This window comes from Mus caroli, unplaced genomic scaffold, assembly GCF_978045245.1.
Source record: "Mus caroli unplaced genomic scaffold, Mus_caroli_1 scaffold_18, whole genome shotgun sequence".
Classification (NCBI taxonomy): Eukaryota; Metazoa; Chordata; class Mammalia; order Rodentia; family Muridae; genus Mus; species Mus caroli.
In genome coordinates this window covers 87795376-87813094 of record NW_028227273.1, presented here as the reverse complement: position 1 = coordinate 87813094, position 17719 = coordinate 87795376, and the positions used below count along the sequence as shown (strand labels likewise).

Sequence of the window (17719 nt, the reverse complement as noted above, 5' to 3'; positions counted from 1 at the left end):
TAAAGGTCCATGAGATTGGCTTATGAAATATTCTAGTTTTCCTTCTGTTGATGTGTTAAACACTTACCAAAAGCACCTCGGGGATGTAAGAGTTATTTGTATTGCATTTCCACAGTCAATCACAGAGGGCAGTCAGCTCAGGAATTCGAGCAGGCACTTGAAACAGGAAACTTGGAGGAATGCTTTTGTTGTCTCAACCACCTGCCCTTCCACAACAGCCTGGACCTTTCCACATTAAGTAGTAGTCAAGATAATGCCCACAAACATTCCAGTAGGCCCATCCCTCAGGGGAAATTCTCTGGTCACATTGACTCTGAGCTTTGTCAAGTGGACAGTTAAAGATGACCAGGACAAGGAGAATAGTATAAATCTGCTATTTTTCTTTGCATAAAATGCCTAAAGGGCTCAAATGTGCAGGCCTGAAATCACTGAGAGAAGTAGGCAAAGCCTCAGAGCAGACCGCCTAGATGCCATGAGCTGCCGGACTCTGCATGTCAGGAGCTGCAGCAAGAGCACACAGCATGCAATGGCTGTCTCTACACTATATTCCAAGTAGTATTTCCAGAGACTTAAGAACATTGTTACTAAGAATCTTGGAAAGAAACATTGGAAATCATTTTTAAAAGTGACTCAAGCATAATTTATTTTTTAAAACCCAAAAAAGAAGTATGTCCCAATCACACCTAGGCTTCTAGCACCCGAAAGAATACTGGCTTTTATTCTTGTTTCCCCATTAGTTTATGACTGTTTCAAATTTCCGTCCCAGGAACTCTGTCCCTGTAGAGAACTTAGTACCTTGGTTACAGTGGAAAATTCCAGGTAGTTTTTTGTTAGTTGTCAGGGCTCAAGAGGTAATGGAGTGCATTGTGTTCAGCACAGCTGAGTCCTGCTGACCTCAGAGAAGCCAGTGCTTTCCGCTGTACCCCTCGGTGCTGATGCTTCAAGTTCTGTCCTTGCCAGAACAAGGAGGACCGTGTTCATAAGGAGCCTATCCTTTTGACGAGAGCACTTTACCTTGGCAGATGACAGCTCTCAGTATGTCTCCGCACCTGCATGAATGACATCCCTGGGGCTTTGTTCATAAAGACAGACTCACTGTCACCTCTAACACAGAGACCCTTGGAGATCTCAGCATCTGCTTGCCTTGGCTCTGAGAGTTCTGAAGGCATTGCGCATCCAGACCAGTGCTGAGAGGCCTTCTAGTTCCTAAATCCACTTTGTGTCAAAAATTTCAGAACCTTAAAAGAACAAAAGAAAGAAGTGTGGTACAGTCACTCAGCCACCCACTCAGCAAGGTGGGTTAGATGAGGGCCTTGGGAGGGTTGCCATCTCCCTCCCCCATCTTGGGAGTGCTGGCGGGGTCATCTTGTTGCTGCTTCACTCTTACTTTCTCTAGTTTCTTTGTGTGCAGAATGCTGTCATCCAGAGCAGGTCATTTCAGTCTCACAGCTGTGACTGGCTTTTCTCTAGACACGCGATCTGGCATCAGGTGTGCAGAGCACCCTGTAGATATGTCCTCCAGTTCCCTCTCCTTTTGTATTGGAAATCGTGGTAACCAGGATAGTTCTTTGATTTTCTTAAAAAGTTTGTTTTCGACTGAGCTCCAGGACAGCCAGGGCTCTGCAGAGAAACCCTGTCTCAAAAAGCAAACAAACAAATTCTTTTTGTTTTCCAGTTTGATTTTAATTCATATGAGAAATACTGTTTATTGGTAGTTGCATGGTTTCAGTGCTTCCAGCCTTTTCTGTTCTGTTTGAAGCTCTTGAGCTATTTCCTAGTTTCTACTCTGTTCTGACTCAATGAGAAAGGACCAGGAGACTGCCTTGCCTCAGGGAGTGCTCTCTGGCTTCTCCAGCAGGTGAAGAACTCAGCTACTGCAGAGTGCTCGAGCTGCTGCAGCATCACAGTCTTCCCATCACATGAAGTGTGATCACATGCGACCTGTAGAGGGTGGGCACTGAATTCTAGCCCTGGGTTCTGATCTGTGTGGCTGTGATCAGAGCACTTCAGTGCTTTAGTCCAACCTCTCTACAAAATAGGTCTGTATTTCAGAGAACTGTGTAACCAGGTGGTAGTTTGAAGGCATTGAGAGAAGCGCAAGAGCCTGTGCATCTTATTAGTGCTAATAGGTGTCTGACTGTCTATCATCTATCTTATCTATCTATCCTTTTTATCAACAGGAGATAAGGAGTTGCTTATACTAGAAGCAGCATTCACTAGCCATTTGTAGGTAGGCATCTCATTTCTAGTAAGAAGATTTCTCCACTCATGCTACCTGGCACTCAGCAGGAATGCCTTTGTTCTTTCTCTATTTCACATCATCAGTGTCCAGCAAAAAGTCAGAGCTCTCCTGTGCACACATGCATCCAGGGCCTCAACTTTATGCCATTGGTCCCCAAATATCAACTACTAATTGGGGTTTACCTCAATCTATTTTTTAATTGGAGAATTTATACATAAACTTTTAGTCACACATGGGCATGAAGGAGAACACAGTAGGAAAGTCCTAATAGAACATGACTCAGCTATAGGTCTTACCTTACTTACAATTTTATTGTGGGAATGATGATACTGGCGGTACATATTCAGCATTCCAGCATTTGCTTATTTTTAGCCTATATATTTATATGTCTATATCTCTATATATGCTATATATTAATTTTTAGATCTTGCTACATAACCCAGGCTGGCCTTAACTATGACCCTTTTGCCTTCACCTACCAAGTACCTAGACTTACAGGCACATGCTGCCATACCTGGCTTTACCTTGTAGGTTTTCTTAGAAATTATTTTCACCCAGAATTAGTTATGTTCCAAAGGAACAGCAGTCGCCATCCAAATAAATTCCTGTTTTTAGAAGAGTATTATTATCTTGTACAAAGTATACCCTCAGGAAAGAAAGACTGAAGAGCCTCTGTTGGCTTTGTTTGGGTGTTGTGTTTTAAGCTGCTGAAGACAGAACGATGTGGCTGTTGAGGAGGGCTGTGTCCTCGTGCTAACCATCCCTTTTGTGTGGTTGCAGAGGTGGTGGCCCAGTGGTGTACGCAGGGAGACTTACTGGCAGTTGCTGGGATGGAGCAGCAGGCACAGCTCAGTGAACTGCCCAATGGTCCTCTTCTGAAGAGTGCCATGGTCAAGTTCTACAATGTTAGAGGAGAGCACATTTTCACCCTGGACACGCTTGTACAGGTAAGAACACTTGAACATGCAGTGGGTTGCTGTGCTCTGTTTTTTGGTAAATAATCATGACTTAGTTCTTCTTACTGTAATTAGCTTTGGCAAGCTTTATGTTAATCTTTTTCCCAACTGATTCTTGGCCTGTAAACCCGGGAACTAGGGAAGAAAGGAGCTTTTACTTTTTAACCAAAATGCTCGATTCCATTTTGAAATCAAACGAGCAGAGTTAATATAGGAACCTGCTTCAGGAAAAGCCCAGATGATGAATTCTGGGTCTTCACATAGCTGTTTGTAAGGGAGAATTTCTTCCTATGACAAAAATGAAGTTAACAAGAGAAAAGTAGAAACAGAATTGAGAAGCGCTTCAGAGTACATCTCAGAGGGCAATATTAGACTGCACGAAAAAAACACAGAGCAGGAGGGAAAGGCTTGTCAGAAACAAACACTGTAAGCCAAGGCTGCGGTTTGCTCCAGAGCCTTTTCTACAAGTGTCTGGCAGTCATTTTCTTTGTCCTGGTGGAGACAAATGGAAGTCTCAGATCTGTGCAGCACAGTGTCCTGTTTCTGTGAATCACACTCTGTGCCCTGGGAAATAGCATCAGAGAACATGTAGCTTGTTTGACTGAGCACAATGTCCATTATACAGTGGTCACCTGGGTTACCGTGTTAAGGGTGAACTTGCCTGCCTTTTTATGGCCAAGTAGATATTCTTATGTGAATATAATACACTTTGTTTGCCTACTTATACACCACGGACATTTGAGTTCCTTCTATCTTTGGCTGTTCCTTTGTTTTATTTGAGACAGGGTTGGGGCTGGAGAGATGCCTCAGAGGTTAATAGCACTAACTGCTCTTCCAAAGTTACTGAGTTCAAATCCCAGCAACCACATGGTGGCTCACAACCATCCGTAATGAGATCTGACACCCTCTTCTGGTGTGTCTGGAGACAGCTACAGTGTACTTACGTATGATAAATAAATCTTTTAAAAAAGAGAGAGAGGTGGGGGGGGGGTTCTCTTTGTAGCCTAGGTTGGCCTAAAACTTGATAATGTAGACTATGCTGTTCTTGAAATCACAGAGATCTCTCATCCCTGTTTCCCAAGTGCTCATGTTAAAGGCAAATTCCTCCATACCTGGCTGACTACTATAAATAATGCTGCTATGAACTTGGGTGCACAAATATCTCAACCCTTCTTTAAGTTCTTTTGGCTATGTACCGAGAGATTCACTGTGATAGTTTTTAATTTTTTGGCTGACCTACCATTTTCCATTGCTGCTGCTTGCTTAAACATTCCCTCCCACCTTTCTAACTCACAGTTTCTCTGTCTTCATGTGTGTCTTCTGGACATTGTGCTTGTATGGTTTGGCCATGGGCAGTAGCTGTCATAGTGGGTATGGTGTGCCTTCATTGTGGCTCTTATCTTGGTTGACTGACAGTGTACTGAGAACATCTCACTGCTGATTTGTGTGTTGTTAGAGATGGCTCTCAAGAAATTTGCTCATTTGTAATTAAGCTATTTTGTTTACGGACCGTTTTATAAGAAGTAAACAAGAAGCTGGGCGGTGGTGGCGCATGCCTTTAATCCTAGCACTTGGGAAGCAGAGGCAGGTGGATTTCTGAGTTCAAGGCCAGCCTGGTCTACAGAGTGAGTTGAGTTTCAGGACAGCCAGGGTTACACAGAAAAACCCTGTCTCGAAAAAAAAAAAAGTAAACAAGAAGACAATGTTAGTGCCTCCCACCAAAACCTGAGAAGGCCGTTAAAGGAAAGTTCATAAATATTACAGATCCGTGCTCTAGATTTTGCGTTGGAATTGCTTTCTAGATGCTGTGGTAACGTGGGTAAAAGGAGTACTTGCTTTTATGGGAATCTGATGTCTGGCAGGCCCCTCTCCTAACCTCATTCAGAAACTTTGTGTGCAATCGAGGACACCCTTACATTTTTCATGGCTGTTTGTAAAGGTGCAGAGCATCAGAGAGATGTGAATGGACCAGTTCTTCTGTTAGGCACACTTCCTGTCCGTTAGTGCTACACACTAACATGGAAGGAACCACCTGAGGGCTGAGGTTCTCTGAATGTCAGGACTGCACTCAGAAATCAAGTCAATCTCTCCTCCAGTCTCAGTGAATATTTTACTGACTTTGGAGTAGAGGTTCAGCTGTGTGTGTGTGTGTGTGTAGGTAATTAGGAAGTGGAACTAGAATCAGACGAGAGTAGGTTAGAGGTAGAGATTTCTCATCACCTGCACAGAGACTGTGGTTGCAGTGAAGCTGGACTGTGCGAAGTGAACAGTGGGAAAGGCAAAGGAAGAAAGAAGAGCCTGTGCTTAGAGTGCAGAGGGCAGCGCTCAGTCAGAGAGGATAGAGTGCCATAAGGGACTGTTTAAGAGAACCGTGTCAGCCAACAGGATAGCAGGTGAATGTAGACATGGCAGAACTGGATTTGGGAGTTTTTAGGTTGAGTGGTCTCATCATAACAGTGGAAGCTATACTGTAAAAGAGTTTCCAGTCTTCCAGTGTTTCTGGAGTCATCTGTGTTAAGTGCTGTTCTAAGACAGCATGGCTCTCAGCTGTCCTATTGACGCCCTTTAATACAATTCCTAATGTTGTGGTGACCTGCCCCCAGCCATAAATTATTTCACTGCTAGTTCATAATTGTAATTTTAGTACTGTTATGTATTGTAAATACCTGATATCTGATGTATGACCCTAAAGGGATCACAACCCATAGGTTGAGAACCACTGCCGTAGGTGCTGGAGGCGTTGCTGTAACAACTAAATAACAAGATATTTTCTAAAGTAGAGTAAAATATCTGAACTTTAGCTGTGTAATCTGGCAAGGTTTACAAAGAAAATAAGGAGCAGGACATAACGTGAAACACAGAAGTAGATACTTATAAACAACCAAGACCTGGGGGGGGGGGATGGAGGGGAGGAAGAGGAGAAGGAAGGAGAAGGAGAAGAAGAGGGAGAAATTACGATAAACACACTGAACAAGAGCAAGGTGAGAAGTGGGCTTGGTGACAGCACAGGGATCCTGGAGGACATGCACAGGAAGGAGATTGCAGCAGGAGCCGTGAGCACGGGAGGGAAAGGAAAGGAAGGACAGCTTCCGTGTGAGTCCCGGGTAACCTGGGAAGCAGGGGTGAGGTGGGATGCAGCAGCACTTGCGGGGTGGTGAACTGAGAGGAATCCGTGCAGAAGGAAGTTGGAACATGACGATAAAGCAGATGGAGGGTGTTGGAGTCAGGAGGAGTTAGGAAGGTCAGTGTAGCTTCTGCTGAAGGCTGTCTGATGATCATCACAGCAGGCAGAGGGCAGCACATACAAGACAGAGCAAGCATGCCAGCCGGAGTCCCTTCCCTCATATAACACCACTTGTGCCTTCAAGGAGCTTCACTCCATGACCCATTCTAACCCCAGTTTACCTCTCAAAGGTCTTATGTCCAAATAACAGTCACACCCTAAAACTCTGAGGGTTAATTTTCCAGCGTCTGAGGACACACTCAAATGTGTCCATACCAGCAAATAGGAGAGGATGGGGAGTTTCAGACTTTGTAAGCTCAGGACTGAGACATACCTCATGATTGTGTCTTAGAGTACATGTCCCATTGGCATTCCATCACCAGGGTAGAGAGTGTCTTGCTTTGCTTTCTCAGTTCAAAGAAATTTATCCCTAACACCAATATGATAACACACTGTTTTAAATCTGCCCAAAAGATTATGACCTGCTTCTCTCTGAGCTCTTGTAGTGCATAACGCCTCTAGTGTGCAGTACTTCAGTGTCTTCTCTTCCTTGATGTTGACTCCCCATGCTGCCCAGCCTGAACTGCGGGCGCACTGCGGCCCTGCCTCTCCTGCCGTCCATCTACTCAGACTTGGTGGTGGTACATCCTTGTTTGTTACCCCCAACCCATGGATTTTTTTCCTGCCATTCATTGGCCAGTACTGTTTATGAAACCTGTTTGTCCTGCCTGTTCTTTTAGCTTTTTCTATAAACATGTTTTTGTTGTTGTTGATGAGTAAAGTAGCCTTTACTCAAATGGACTAGGGAGAGAATGGGGCTCGTTACTCACTGAATGGCATGTAGTGGATTCTCTGAGTGACACAGATGCCAGGACTTAGGAGAGGTGGCCACTTGTAATAAGTTAAGCACCGTTTCCTAGCTTGGGCCAAGAGTTGTGGTTCTCCCTGTTTATTAGCTCGGCCCTCTTGACTCCCCTCTCCTCAGGTGTTGACTTGGACAGGAGTGCCTGTGTGCCAGTTGAGAGGACTGTAAGACGATGCGTGCCGTTACTCACTGTGACAGCAGAGTGGAGCCGGTCAGGAAGATGTGCTTATTTTGTGAAATGGGCGGCTACTGAAGCTTGCGTGTACTTGAAAGTCTGCATTGGTAGTATAAATTCTTGGTATAAATAAAAGGTTAGGGTATCTGATGTATAACTAACTGTCATTCAGAAATAGTTCCATGGAAAGCAGAGCTAGAGGGAAGGGGCAGGAGTCTGCCTTCTGCAGCCCAGCCTGCACTGCTGACCTGGCAGGTCCATTCATCACTCAAAAAGGAACAGAACATTTCAGGAAAGAAGTCACGTGTGCAGCCAGCTCCAGTGTGTCAGGCTGTACAAGCTGAGGACTTGAGCACTGATAGGAATGTCTGTGGGAGACAGGCTGCAAAGGTAAAGGATAAACAGGTATCTTTCAAACCAAGCTTAAGGGCTGGGGAGTTAGCTCAGTTATAGTGTGCTTCCGCAGTGTGAGTCCCAGGACCTCCAACAAACAAATGTGTAAGTTTGGTGGTACTGGAATCACTGTGTCCTAATATGTAGTTTAATGGTCATACACATACACGCACGCACACATGCATGTACGTGCATGCATGTACACGCACATGTACAGTGTTATTCTGCTGTGTTGTTAGCAATGGGTATGACTTGCTGTGAGTTAACAGGTCCCTCTTTCAGTGGTCTGTCTACCCTTTGTGGAATCATTTCATTGTAGAAGCCCAGCTTGAAATGTTCTAGGATTCCCTCAGACCTAAGTTCCTGGATCCATATCTAATAAATGCATGATCTTCTTTGGTGGGGGAGCTATGGCCCAGCCTCATGGATAAAAATACAAGATAAATTATCTTCAGCCTTGCTTTTGCTTTCTGAAGTTGAGACCAGGATTAGCTGACCCTAGGGGCTATGTTAAGGAACAGTCTTTCTGTGTTCCTTTTATCTCAGTGTTTGTCACTAAAGTGTTGGGAAAATTCTGTTACTGTCATTCATATAAATGATCTGACATCTCCACTTGTAATCTCTGCAGCCCTGGAAACCTCATTAAATCAGGACTCAGTGTGTCTGATCAGTGTGAACAGAGCTCACCATTTCTCCATCTCAGCCCATTATCTCAGCCCTCCTTGCTCGGCTTATATAATACTCTCTCTTAGATAATACTTTTGAGTTTGAGATTTATTTCAGTAGAAGAAGTTTGTAACGTCCACACATTTGGATTGCAGCTTGAGTTTTCAAAGATCCTCAGTCCTAGACTCTTCCTTAGGAACTCTGCTTCTCCAACTCTCCCTTTGCCAAAGAGACGTCTGCTTGCCATGCCTGGCCCATTGTTGTGAGGACAGTTGAGAACAGTGGTGGCTTTATTCCTGGGGTCCCAGAAGCACCATCGTACTACCTTCTCCTGTAATCTTCCTAACATTCCTGCTCAGCTCATAAGAAAAGTTAGTCCCCCAGTTTCTTGACTCGGAGCCCCATATCCAGTGTTAATTTGACCCTGAAGTATTGTCTCATGGAAGAACGGGAAAAGGTCACGTGGTCTACCTCTTTATCACCTTCTAATTCATGGGCACCAACACCGGATAATTTGAGGATCTAGATGGCCAGCCCTGTAGTAAGAAGAATTGATGAGTGTACCTTAGGGACCATTTCAGACTCTACTATGCTTTGGAATACTCATGGTTTCAAAACTGGCAAATAACTTTATTTTTCTAAGATGAGTTTTAACTGTGTGCCCCACGCCCCATGTGCCTTCTTTCTTTGATAGCGCCCTATCATCTCCATCTGTTGGGGCCATCGGGACTCTAGGCTGCTTATGGCTTCAGGACCAGCCCTGTATGTGGTTCGTGTGGAACACCGAGTGTCCAGTCTCCAGCTGTTGTGCCAACAGGCCATCGCCAGCACTCTTCGAGAAGACAAGGATGTTAACAAGCTGACCTTGCCCCCTCGTCTCTGTTCCTACCTCTCCACTGCCTTCATTCCCACTATTAAGGTAGTCTTCCCCTTCTGATCTTCCTGCTCTCCCTTCCTAGCCTTTCTACCACAAGAAACAGGAGAGGTGGGGGAGGGTACCAGAGGTAATGCAGAGACTTCCCGTTTCTCCATTAGAGTGCCTGAGGATGGCTGCGTGGACTTAGAGAAACCCGTATGTTCTCCTGTCTCTGCAGCCTGCCTGGCATTCCCGCTAGTGTCCGTCCATGTGAGCTTTGCTCGATGTGGGGGCTTCCTTTCTCATGGCCAGCTTGATTATTGTGTCAACCTGATGATCAAAAAGGCAAACTGTTTAAATATATAGTATTGACAGTACAACAAGTGCTTTATGAAGACATTTTGTTTAGTCTTGACTTCCGGCTGACTCTAACATTGTTTCCTCTTGATAAAGCAGGAAAGAAGTTTATGTGAGGGAAATAACTTGTTCTGAAGCTAGTTAGGAGACTAATCAGGATTCAATCCAGACCAGTCCTCGGGCTTGCTCTCCTCTTCACTGTACTGAGTGAGACTCCTACATAGTGCAGTTTCCAGCCATCTTTTATGCAGACTGTCATCCTGAATAAAATGCCTGTCAAGTGACAATATGTGAAATAGACCAGCCAGTCGCCACTCATACTGGGCTTCTGTTGTCCTTAGGCCCTGTCCATTTAGGACCTTGTCTCTCCTACAGCTCTAGACTGACTACTTGGTCACTTTGCTCCTAATACATTAGTGTTGAGTCTGATGGGTCTTTCTTTCTAAGCTGCCATACAGTATTGATAATATGCTAGGAGTTTTCAACTCTTGTGTGAAATCTCAGAAAAAGTAGGTGTCAGAACTGTCACCGGTTGCAGTTCATTGTCCAGTGTGGGACCCCAATTGCTGTTTAGAAGCCTCCGCCTCCCAGCCTTGAGTAATCTTCTGCAGCACATAGATGACCTCTACCAGCCTATCCTCTGCCAGAGCATCTGTGACAGAAGCCAGTCTGCTCTGTGCCTGCCCGTTTTCTTTCTGGGATCCCAGATCTGCTTTTTCTACCTGTGTCCTGCCTCTAGCCCCCGATTCCAGACCCCAACAACATGCGAGACTTTGTCAGCTACCCTTCAGCGGGCAATGAACGACTGCACTGCACCATGAAGCGCACAGAGGATGACCCAGAGGTCGGCGGGCCCTGCTACACACTCTACTTAGAGTACCTGGGAGGGCTCGTGCCCATTCTCAAGGGGAGGCGCATCAGCAAACTGCGGCCAGAGTTTGTCATTATGGACCCTCGGACAGACAGCAAATCAGGTAGGCCCTTTGCTGTAGGGACTGAGACTCCGTTCTTGTGTGGTTGTGAAATATCACCCTTAAAATCATGCACGGAGAATACCAGTTTCTGAGACTGTTTGATGGTGGTTAGTGTGGCACACTGTTGACGTTCCTCCCTTCCCTGGCTCCCCCCTAAGTGAGCAGTTTTCCAAACGCCCTGGCTGGGAGGATTTCAGAGCACTCCCTGCTGTCAGGTTGAGGAAACATCAGCTCCCACCACAGGGAAAGCTACTAGTATAGCCTTTTGGCCCTCTCACAGCCACTGGGTAAGTACTCAGTGAGTACCTGCAGGCAGTCCTGGGGGAAGGAGAAAACAGTAAGTCCCTGCCTTCCCAGGACAGTGACGGAGCTCAGACTTTCAAGCCCACAGCCACTTTCAGTCTTGGACTCTTGCCTCTGCCCTGCTAATCCACTGTTTGGTTTTTCAGTTTGTTCTAGTGAAAGTTTCTTACAGACCCATTATGGTTCCGACGTGACATGAAGCATCAGTGTTCAGATATATTAAAGGTGCCTCTCTGCAGGATCTAGACTGAGGCCACCTTAGGAAGGAGCTGTGCGGTTTGTGTGTCTGTTAGTTGCCAGCCGAATGTACATGTACCTATGAGCACCTGCAGCTTATACATTCTGCAACCTTCATGTGACCCCTGCCACAGTGGAAGGCACAACATTGGCCTTGGTGTCCATCACCTTTCATAGTGTCCTACTTCACACACTGCAGTCATCCTTGTCAGGAGCCTGCTTGCTCTGGAGGGAGAAACTGGTCATCTTTGTCGCACTAGCCCTTGAGACAACATTATTCATACTGGGTTTGTTTCATTAGTTAATACTCTTAAACTTCCTAGTGTCAGTTCACCCTTCAGACTGGTCTTTTCCTTTGCTGTGTCCCTGAAGCTGTCATAGCATGTGTGACCAAGGTCTTCTCAGTTCTTAAAGCAGTGGCTGTGTTTGCCCTCAGCCTCACTTGCTGATGCCAGTATTTTACTGCGCCGCGTCCTAGACGTTACCACAGCAACCATGGCAGTGTTCTCCACCACCACATGTTCCCATATAAAGTTAAAAGCAATAAGCCTCAGCTCTAAGCTGTGACTGTTTGTCATCTTTCTTGAGTTTTGATGCACGTGATCAGCTAGTAGTACCAAGGGTAGAGGGAGCAAGGAGAAGAATTGAGGTCATGCAGTCAGGAGGGAAAGGACAATGGGAAATTGCAGGAAATGGCTTCAGAGTGCAGTTTCCCCAGAGATTGCACACTCCTCACTGTATCTTGCTCTCCCAGGAACCTTGTCCAGGCACAGCTCTGAAACCCCAGGTCAAGACTGATAATAAGGTCTCCTAGGTGAAGTGCTTGCCTATTTCCCCACGTGCCTGACCGCTCTCTGCAGAGGGGGCCGTACCCTCCCAAGGCCAGATTTACCTGCCTGGCATGCCTGGGCTTTCTGAATGTTCACACTTGCCAGCTCGCACCAAATACAGGCTGCTTAGTTGCTAACACATCTTTGGGAAATGAGGTTTTGGTTTTTGTTTTGGTTTGGTTTTTTGGGTTTTTCAAGACAGGGTTTCTCTGTGTAGCCCTGGCTGTCCTGGAACTCACACCTGGCGGGAAATGAGGTATTTTATCTTAAATTTTTTATTACTAAAGGTATAAAGTGAATCTGCAAACACCAAGTCAGCACCCACTCTGTGGTATGTGAGCCCCTTGTGAACCTGCTGGAGCGCAGGACAGTTTAAGCTCTTGAAAAGTTCATCAAATTTAAACACCTCATGACAGAAATAGAAGCTGTGTCACAAGGCACAGTGTGACTAATTGGCAACTCAGTGGTATATACAAAGTAACTCAGAGGACAGAGGTGACATGTAACCTTGACAAGACAGGACTGTCACGGCATGAGAAGCTGATTAACCCTTCCTAGACTCCACAGCATTATTTCTCAACATACGGCCCTTGGAACCGTACAACGAAAAGCACCTAAGAGGTGTAGCTAACTCTTGAGTTCCTGGACTCTCTCTTTTTGTTAACTAATGAGGTCTGTTTTGAGACCTGGGTTCATTGGGAGAATTTTATGTACTTAATTTTGTAATTTACTGCTGGGAATGTTCACCAAGTGTCTTGACAGATAGAATTATCATTGTGGGGGCTGGAGATGTAGCTTTGTCTATATAGTGTTTCTTTAGCACACACAAAACTCTGAGTTCAGTTCTCCCATAAACTAGGCATGGTGTGACATGGCTGTATCCTTACCTTTTGGAATTAACAGTTAGGAAGAGTTGAAGAGTACAGTCATCCTCAGCTGTGTAGCAAGGTCAAGACTATCCTGGGTTAATAAGCACAAGGCGGGACTATGGGGATTAGATGGCAAAAAGAACAGGTGTGTGATTGTGTGCAGTGTCTGCTTACAGTTCTGTGCTTGGTCCATTGTACTTTTGTTTTTGTTTTTTTTGTTTTTGTTTTTGTTTTCTTTCTGAGACAGGGTTTCTCTGTGTAGCCCTGGCTGTCCTGAAACTCACTCTATAGACCAGGCTGGCCTCAAACTCAGAATTCTGCCCGCCTCTTCCTCCCAAGTACTGGAATTGAATGCATGTGCCATCACTGCCTAGCTCTTTTTTTTTCTTTTTTTTTTTTTTAAGATTTATTTTTATCTGTATGAGTTCACTGTCACTGTCTTCAGACACACCAGAACAGGGCATCAGATCCCATTCAGATGGTGTGAGCCACCATGTTATTGCTGGGAATTGAACTCTCAGGACCTGTGGAAGAGTAGTCGGTGCTCTTAACTGCTGAGCCATCTCTCCAGCCCCACTGTCCCTTTTTTAACCCTTTGTTTTGAGCTTCTAATCTTTCTTCTGATGTCCAAGTAGCAAAGTTATTAGGAACGGCTTCCTTATGAAGTACACAGAGAGCAACCCAAATCTACCACTGCAAGTTTTCACTGCTCAGAGTCTCCCTTTCAGTGCTTGCCAGGGGTCAACTATACCAGATGGAATCAGTTTAAAAAAAAATTATTCATCAACAATTTCATTTTATCAATAAGCCACTCCCAAATCTAAATCCCCAAGAGGTGCCTCAGAAGTACAAAAAATAAATAAATAAATAAAATAAAATAAAATAAAATAAAATACTCATTGGCACAAAATGAATGATCACGGTCACGGGGGTGGGGTGGGGTGGGTGGGGTGGGGGAGCTAGCAGTGTTAACCAGTCTTGGGAAATGGAAGTGGTGGTTCTGGCAGTATATGTTAGTCTGTAATCATGCCATGGAAATAGGAAGCAAGAAGTCAGGGTGATACTGTGCTGCACATTCTGTTGATAGCTAGCCTGAAGCATAGGAAAAGAATTAGATCCATACCTATGCGTGTGTGGCCCTGCAGGTTCTAGTGGAGGCCCTAGGTGGAGACTCAGCCTCTGCCACACCATTTCTGTCCAGTGTCATCTGTCCTGGCACACAGGTATTCAACCATTGACCCTGAGGTTTCTGGAATGCATCCACCATTGAGTTCGGTGCAGCCAGGAGTCTGAAAGGGAGGGGCATTTGGGGGAAGCAGCTTTTGTGCTCCTTGTTGGAGTGTGTGCCTACAGCTGGTGGAGGCCTCGGGGATTGACGGGGAGGAGCCTGTACTTGCAGCTTGTAGCTGGCAGCAGAGGGCTTTGTGGAGAGAAGAGTTATCACCTGCTCAGACTGCTTCAGCCTGGCCAAGGGAGGGCGTCTCCTGCTCCAAGGATCACTGGGTGATCCAAGCCTCAACTTGTTCCTCCTTCAGTTTGAGTCTGGTGGCCATGGTCATGAGCCTGGAGGTCAGGGTATGGTTCCGTATTGAAGTGCTGTTCCAGCTCCCAAAGCTGCCCCCAGCTGTACCTCTGGTCAGGGGGCCCAGGGTATAGGTGGTCAGAGAGTGCAGACATGCTCCCGTGGAGCTGTAGCTCACTGCAGGGATGTGCTAAGAAATGAGGATTACATCTCAGGTCCAGGTGGGCCCACTCTTAGGCCCTAGACAGCCCATGGCAACTCTAGAATTGTTATTCTAGACAGAACTGCCCAGAGACTGTGGCACAGACCCGACCCAGCAAGATGGTAGATTCTCAGGCCTGCTTAGGCCTTCCAAAGCCAGAAGCAGGATCCGAGGAGTCTATGGGTGAACCCTCCGGCTTTTCAGTCTTCTTGAATGTTCACACAAGACTAGGTGGTCACCTGAGTGTTGTACTTGATAGTAAATTTTTTGTTTTCAACTTTTGACATAGTGAACAATTTTGTATATTTCCAGAGCACTAAAATATCAGCCATTTTAATAACAATAGTAGAAATTGCCTACTTCTTTTTAGAACAGAGCATAAAAAATGTAAAAGGAAAAGGACTGCTTCTTAATATTTTAACCTCTAACTTAACAAGGAAGCCCATAAAGTCGGGCTGTCTAGCAGTAACAGTTGCTTACACCTTGCGATTGGTTTCTTACAGATGAGATCTACGGGAACAGCTTAATTTCTACTGTGATTGACAGCTGCAACTGCTCAGACTCCAGTGATATTGAACTGAGTGATGATTGGGCTGCCAAGAAGTCTCCCAAAATTTCCAGATCTAGCAAATCGCCCAAACTCCCGAGGTAACAGTCAGCTCCCCTTTATTGTGCCTCTCTACATGACATAGCATTGTTCTGGATCCAGAATTCAGTTCAAGCTGACTGTAATGAGGATTCTGAACCTCTTGGGTCCAGATTGCTGCTTAGTTCTAGAACCATTTCTACCCAAATAAACCTGGCAGAAGGTCACACTTAGACAGCAGCAAAATCAACTCCCCTTTTGTTTTCTCACCACTTCTCATTCTGGAAGATTCTTTCTGGAATAATTACAGCTTGCCTGCCTGCCTGCCTGCCTTTCTCCTCCAGGGTAGAAGGTAAATGAAGGCCTCAAGGTGTCACTAGGGTCAGCAGTGAAGGTGTGTGACCTGGAGCCACCACTGCTTCCCAGTTTCCTTGTTGTCCCTTCCAGTTTAAGAACAGAAAAAAAGGTGTCACAGCAGATGTGTCATCGTTTTGACAAAAGTGCCTAGCTCCGTGCCTGTGATACCGTCTGAAGAAGACAGAGTTCTGGTGTCACCACCTGGGAGAGCACTGTCTCTCCACAGGACTTTTCTGTGGGCAGTAATGGACAGACAGAACCTCATCAAGGTCCTTGCTTGTTGATAGTTGTGTGATAGTAAGCAAAATCAAGGTGCGACTTACATACCACCCTAGATGTGCCCAGATGGCCATCGTTCAAATAGCTGGTTCATTGGGCAGTAGGTTGACTGATGAGTCGACATTTCAAGATAAAGGACATGCCCATCATTCCAGAAGGTTTCATGTGCTTCTTGCATCCAGTACAGCTTTGTTCCTAAAGGTTATGGTTTTTTACTGTTGAATGAATATGGGTATTCTTCATTTAGCTTTTTCTCTCAGCACAATATCATAGATATCAGTAGTTTGCCTTTTTATTTTAAAACACTTTATGGTATCATTATAACAAGCATATCACTATGTGTTATGTGCTTTCCCAGTCAGTGGATATTGGGCAGTCTCTAGTTAGAACTGTGATGAATAAATCCATTATAAAATTTTTTGTGCAAATCTTTTGGGAAATATTGCACTCATTTCTCTTGCATATAGTCTTATAAAAGGAGTACATGGGGGCTGGTGAGATGGCTCAGTGGGTAAGAGCACCGACTGCTCTTCCGAAGGTCTGGAGTTCAAATCCCAGCAACCACATGGTGGCTCACAACCATCCGTAATGAGATCTTACTCCCTCTTCTGGAGTGTCTGAAGACAGCTACAGTGTACTTACATATAATAAATAAATAAATAAGGCAAAAAAAAAAAAAAGGAGTACATGGTCATAGATTAATTACATTTTAAACTTTAGTGGAAACTACCAAAGAGCATTACCAGGTGACTATACTAAATTAAATTTCTACAACAGTATAGAAGATTTCCATTCTCATTTCCAGCTTTGTGGTGACTTGAAGAGTTTTACCCATTCTAGATAAATGTGTGGCTGTGTAGTGACAATGGCACTGGAGTTTGATTCTTGAATCTCCAGGGACTGGTGATGTCGAGCTGAGCTCTTGTCCTGTTTATATCAGCATCTGCTTACTGCTTTTGGTGAAGTGTCTGTTTGAATTTTTCCCTCTTTTTTTTTTTTTTTTTTTTTTTTTAACTGGATTTTTTTAAGGACTTGTAACAGAGAGGACTCCATCTCACATAGACATTTTGCTAGATAGTCCAATAAGAGAGGTCCATGTATAATCAGTCCCTCTTGTATTGCACTTAGGAAATCTCTGTCTGTTCTAAGACCATGAGAGTCCTTCCTGCATCTTTAAATTTTTATTTTTTACATTCAATCTTGGATCTACTTTATAGCCAAACCAGTGTTTGTATATGACATGAAGGGTAAACAATTATTTTTACTAACCAACTGTTCCAGGAATGTAATACATTGGGTTTGCTTTGTTTTCATCTAAAGTTTGTTTAAACTGTTCATAAAATTGAGAACTTGTGTCATTCTCTAGTGTTTTCCACTACCTAAGCAGATCATTTGCCACACATTTTATCTATAAATACCCTCTGAAGGTCCTGCCATTCTTGTGAATGGTGCCCCCTTCCTTGTTCTCTCTACCTGGAACACTTACACAGCAGCTAAGCCAACAGTCTGTGCACAGCTCAGTCCTCCGTCTTTCCATTTTCCTGGAGCCTGGAGTTTCTTACCAATTTTGTAAACAGTATATATCTGCTGCAGTATGCACTTTTCATAGGACGTTACGAACCGTACCGTAGCTGTTCGCATAGCACCGTCTTTTGAGTAGACTAGTGTTAAACACCTGTATATTTACATTGTAAAAAAAAAAAAAAAAGGAGCAGAGATAGAACATGGAATCAGAAGCAGCAGGAACGCTTTAGATTCAGTGATTTGACCTAACTATGATAGGTGGTGGTGCTCAATAATCTGCTGAAATCCAAACTGACATAGAAG

At 44.7% G+C, this 17719-nt stretch overlaps 1 protein-coding gene and 1 pseudogene across 5 annotated transcripts in view; one reads left to right on the top strand and one right to left on the bottom strand.

Moving 5' to 3' along the window:
- Tulp4 (TUB like protein 4) overlaps window positions 1-17719 on the top strand; it is a 140313-nt gene that overhangs the window by 104693 nt on the left and 17901 nt on the right. For all 5 annotated transcript variants that reach the window (XM_029471020.2, XM_021185717.3, XM_029471019.2 and 2 more), the window contains 4 exons: window positions 3023-3189; window positions 9215-9439; window positions 10473-10707; window positions 15174-15318. In XM_029471020.2, the coding sequence (XP_029326880.1) occupies window positions 3023-3189; window positions 9215-9439; window positions 10473-10707; window positions 15174-15318 (772 nt within the window). The remainder of the gene's footprint in view (window positions 1-3022; window positions 3190-9214; window positions 9440-10472; window positions 10708-15173; window positions 15319-17719) is intronic.
- LOC147000563 (homeobox protein Crxos pseudogene) lies at window positions 14119-14957 on the bottom strand (annotated as a pseudogene).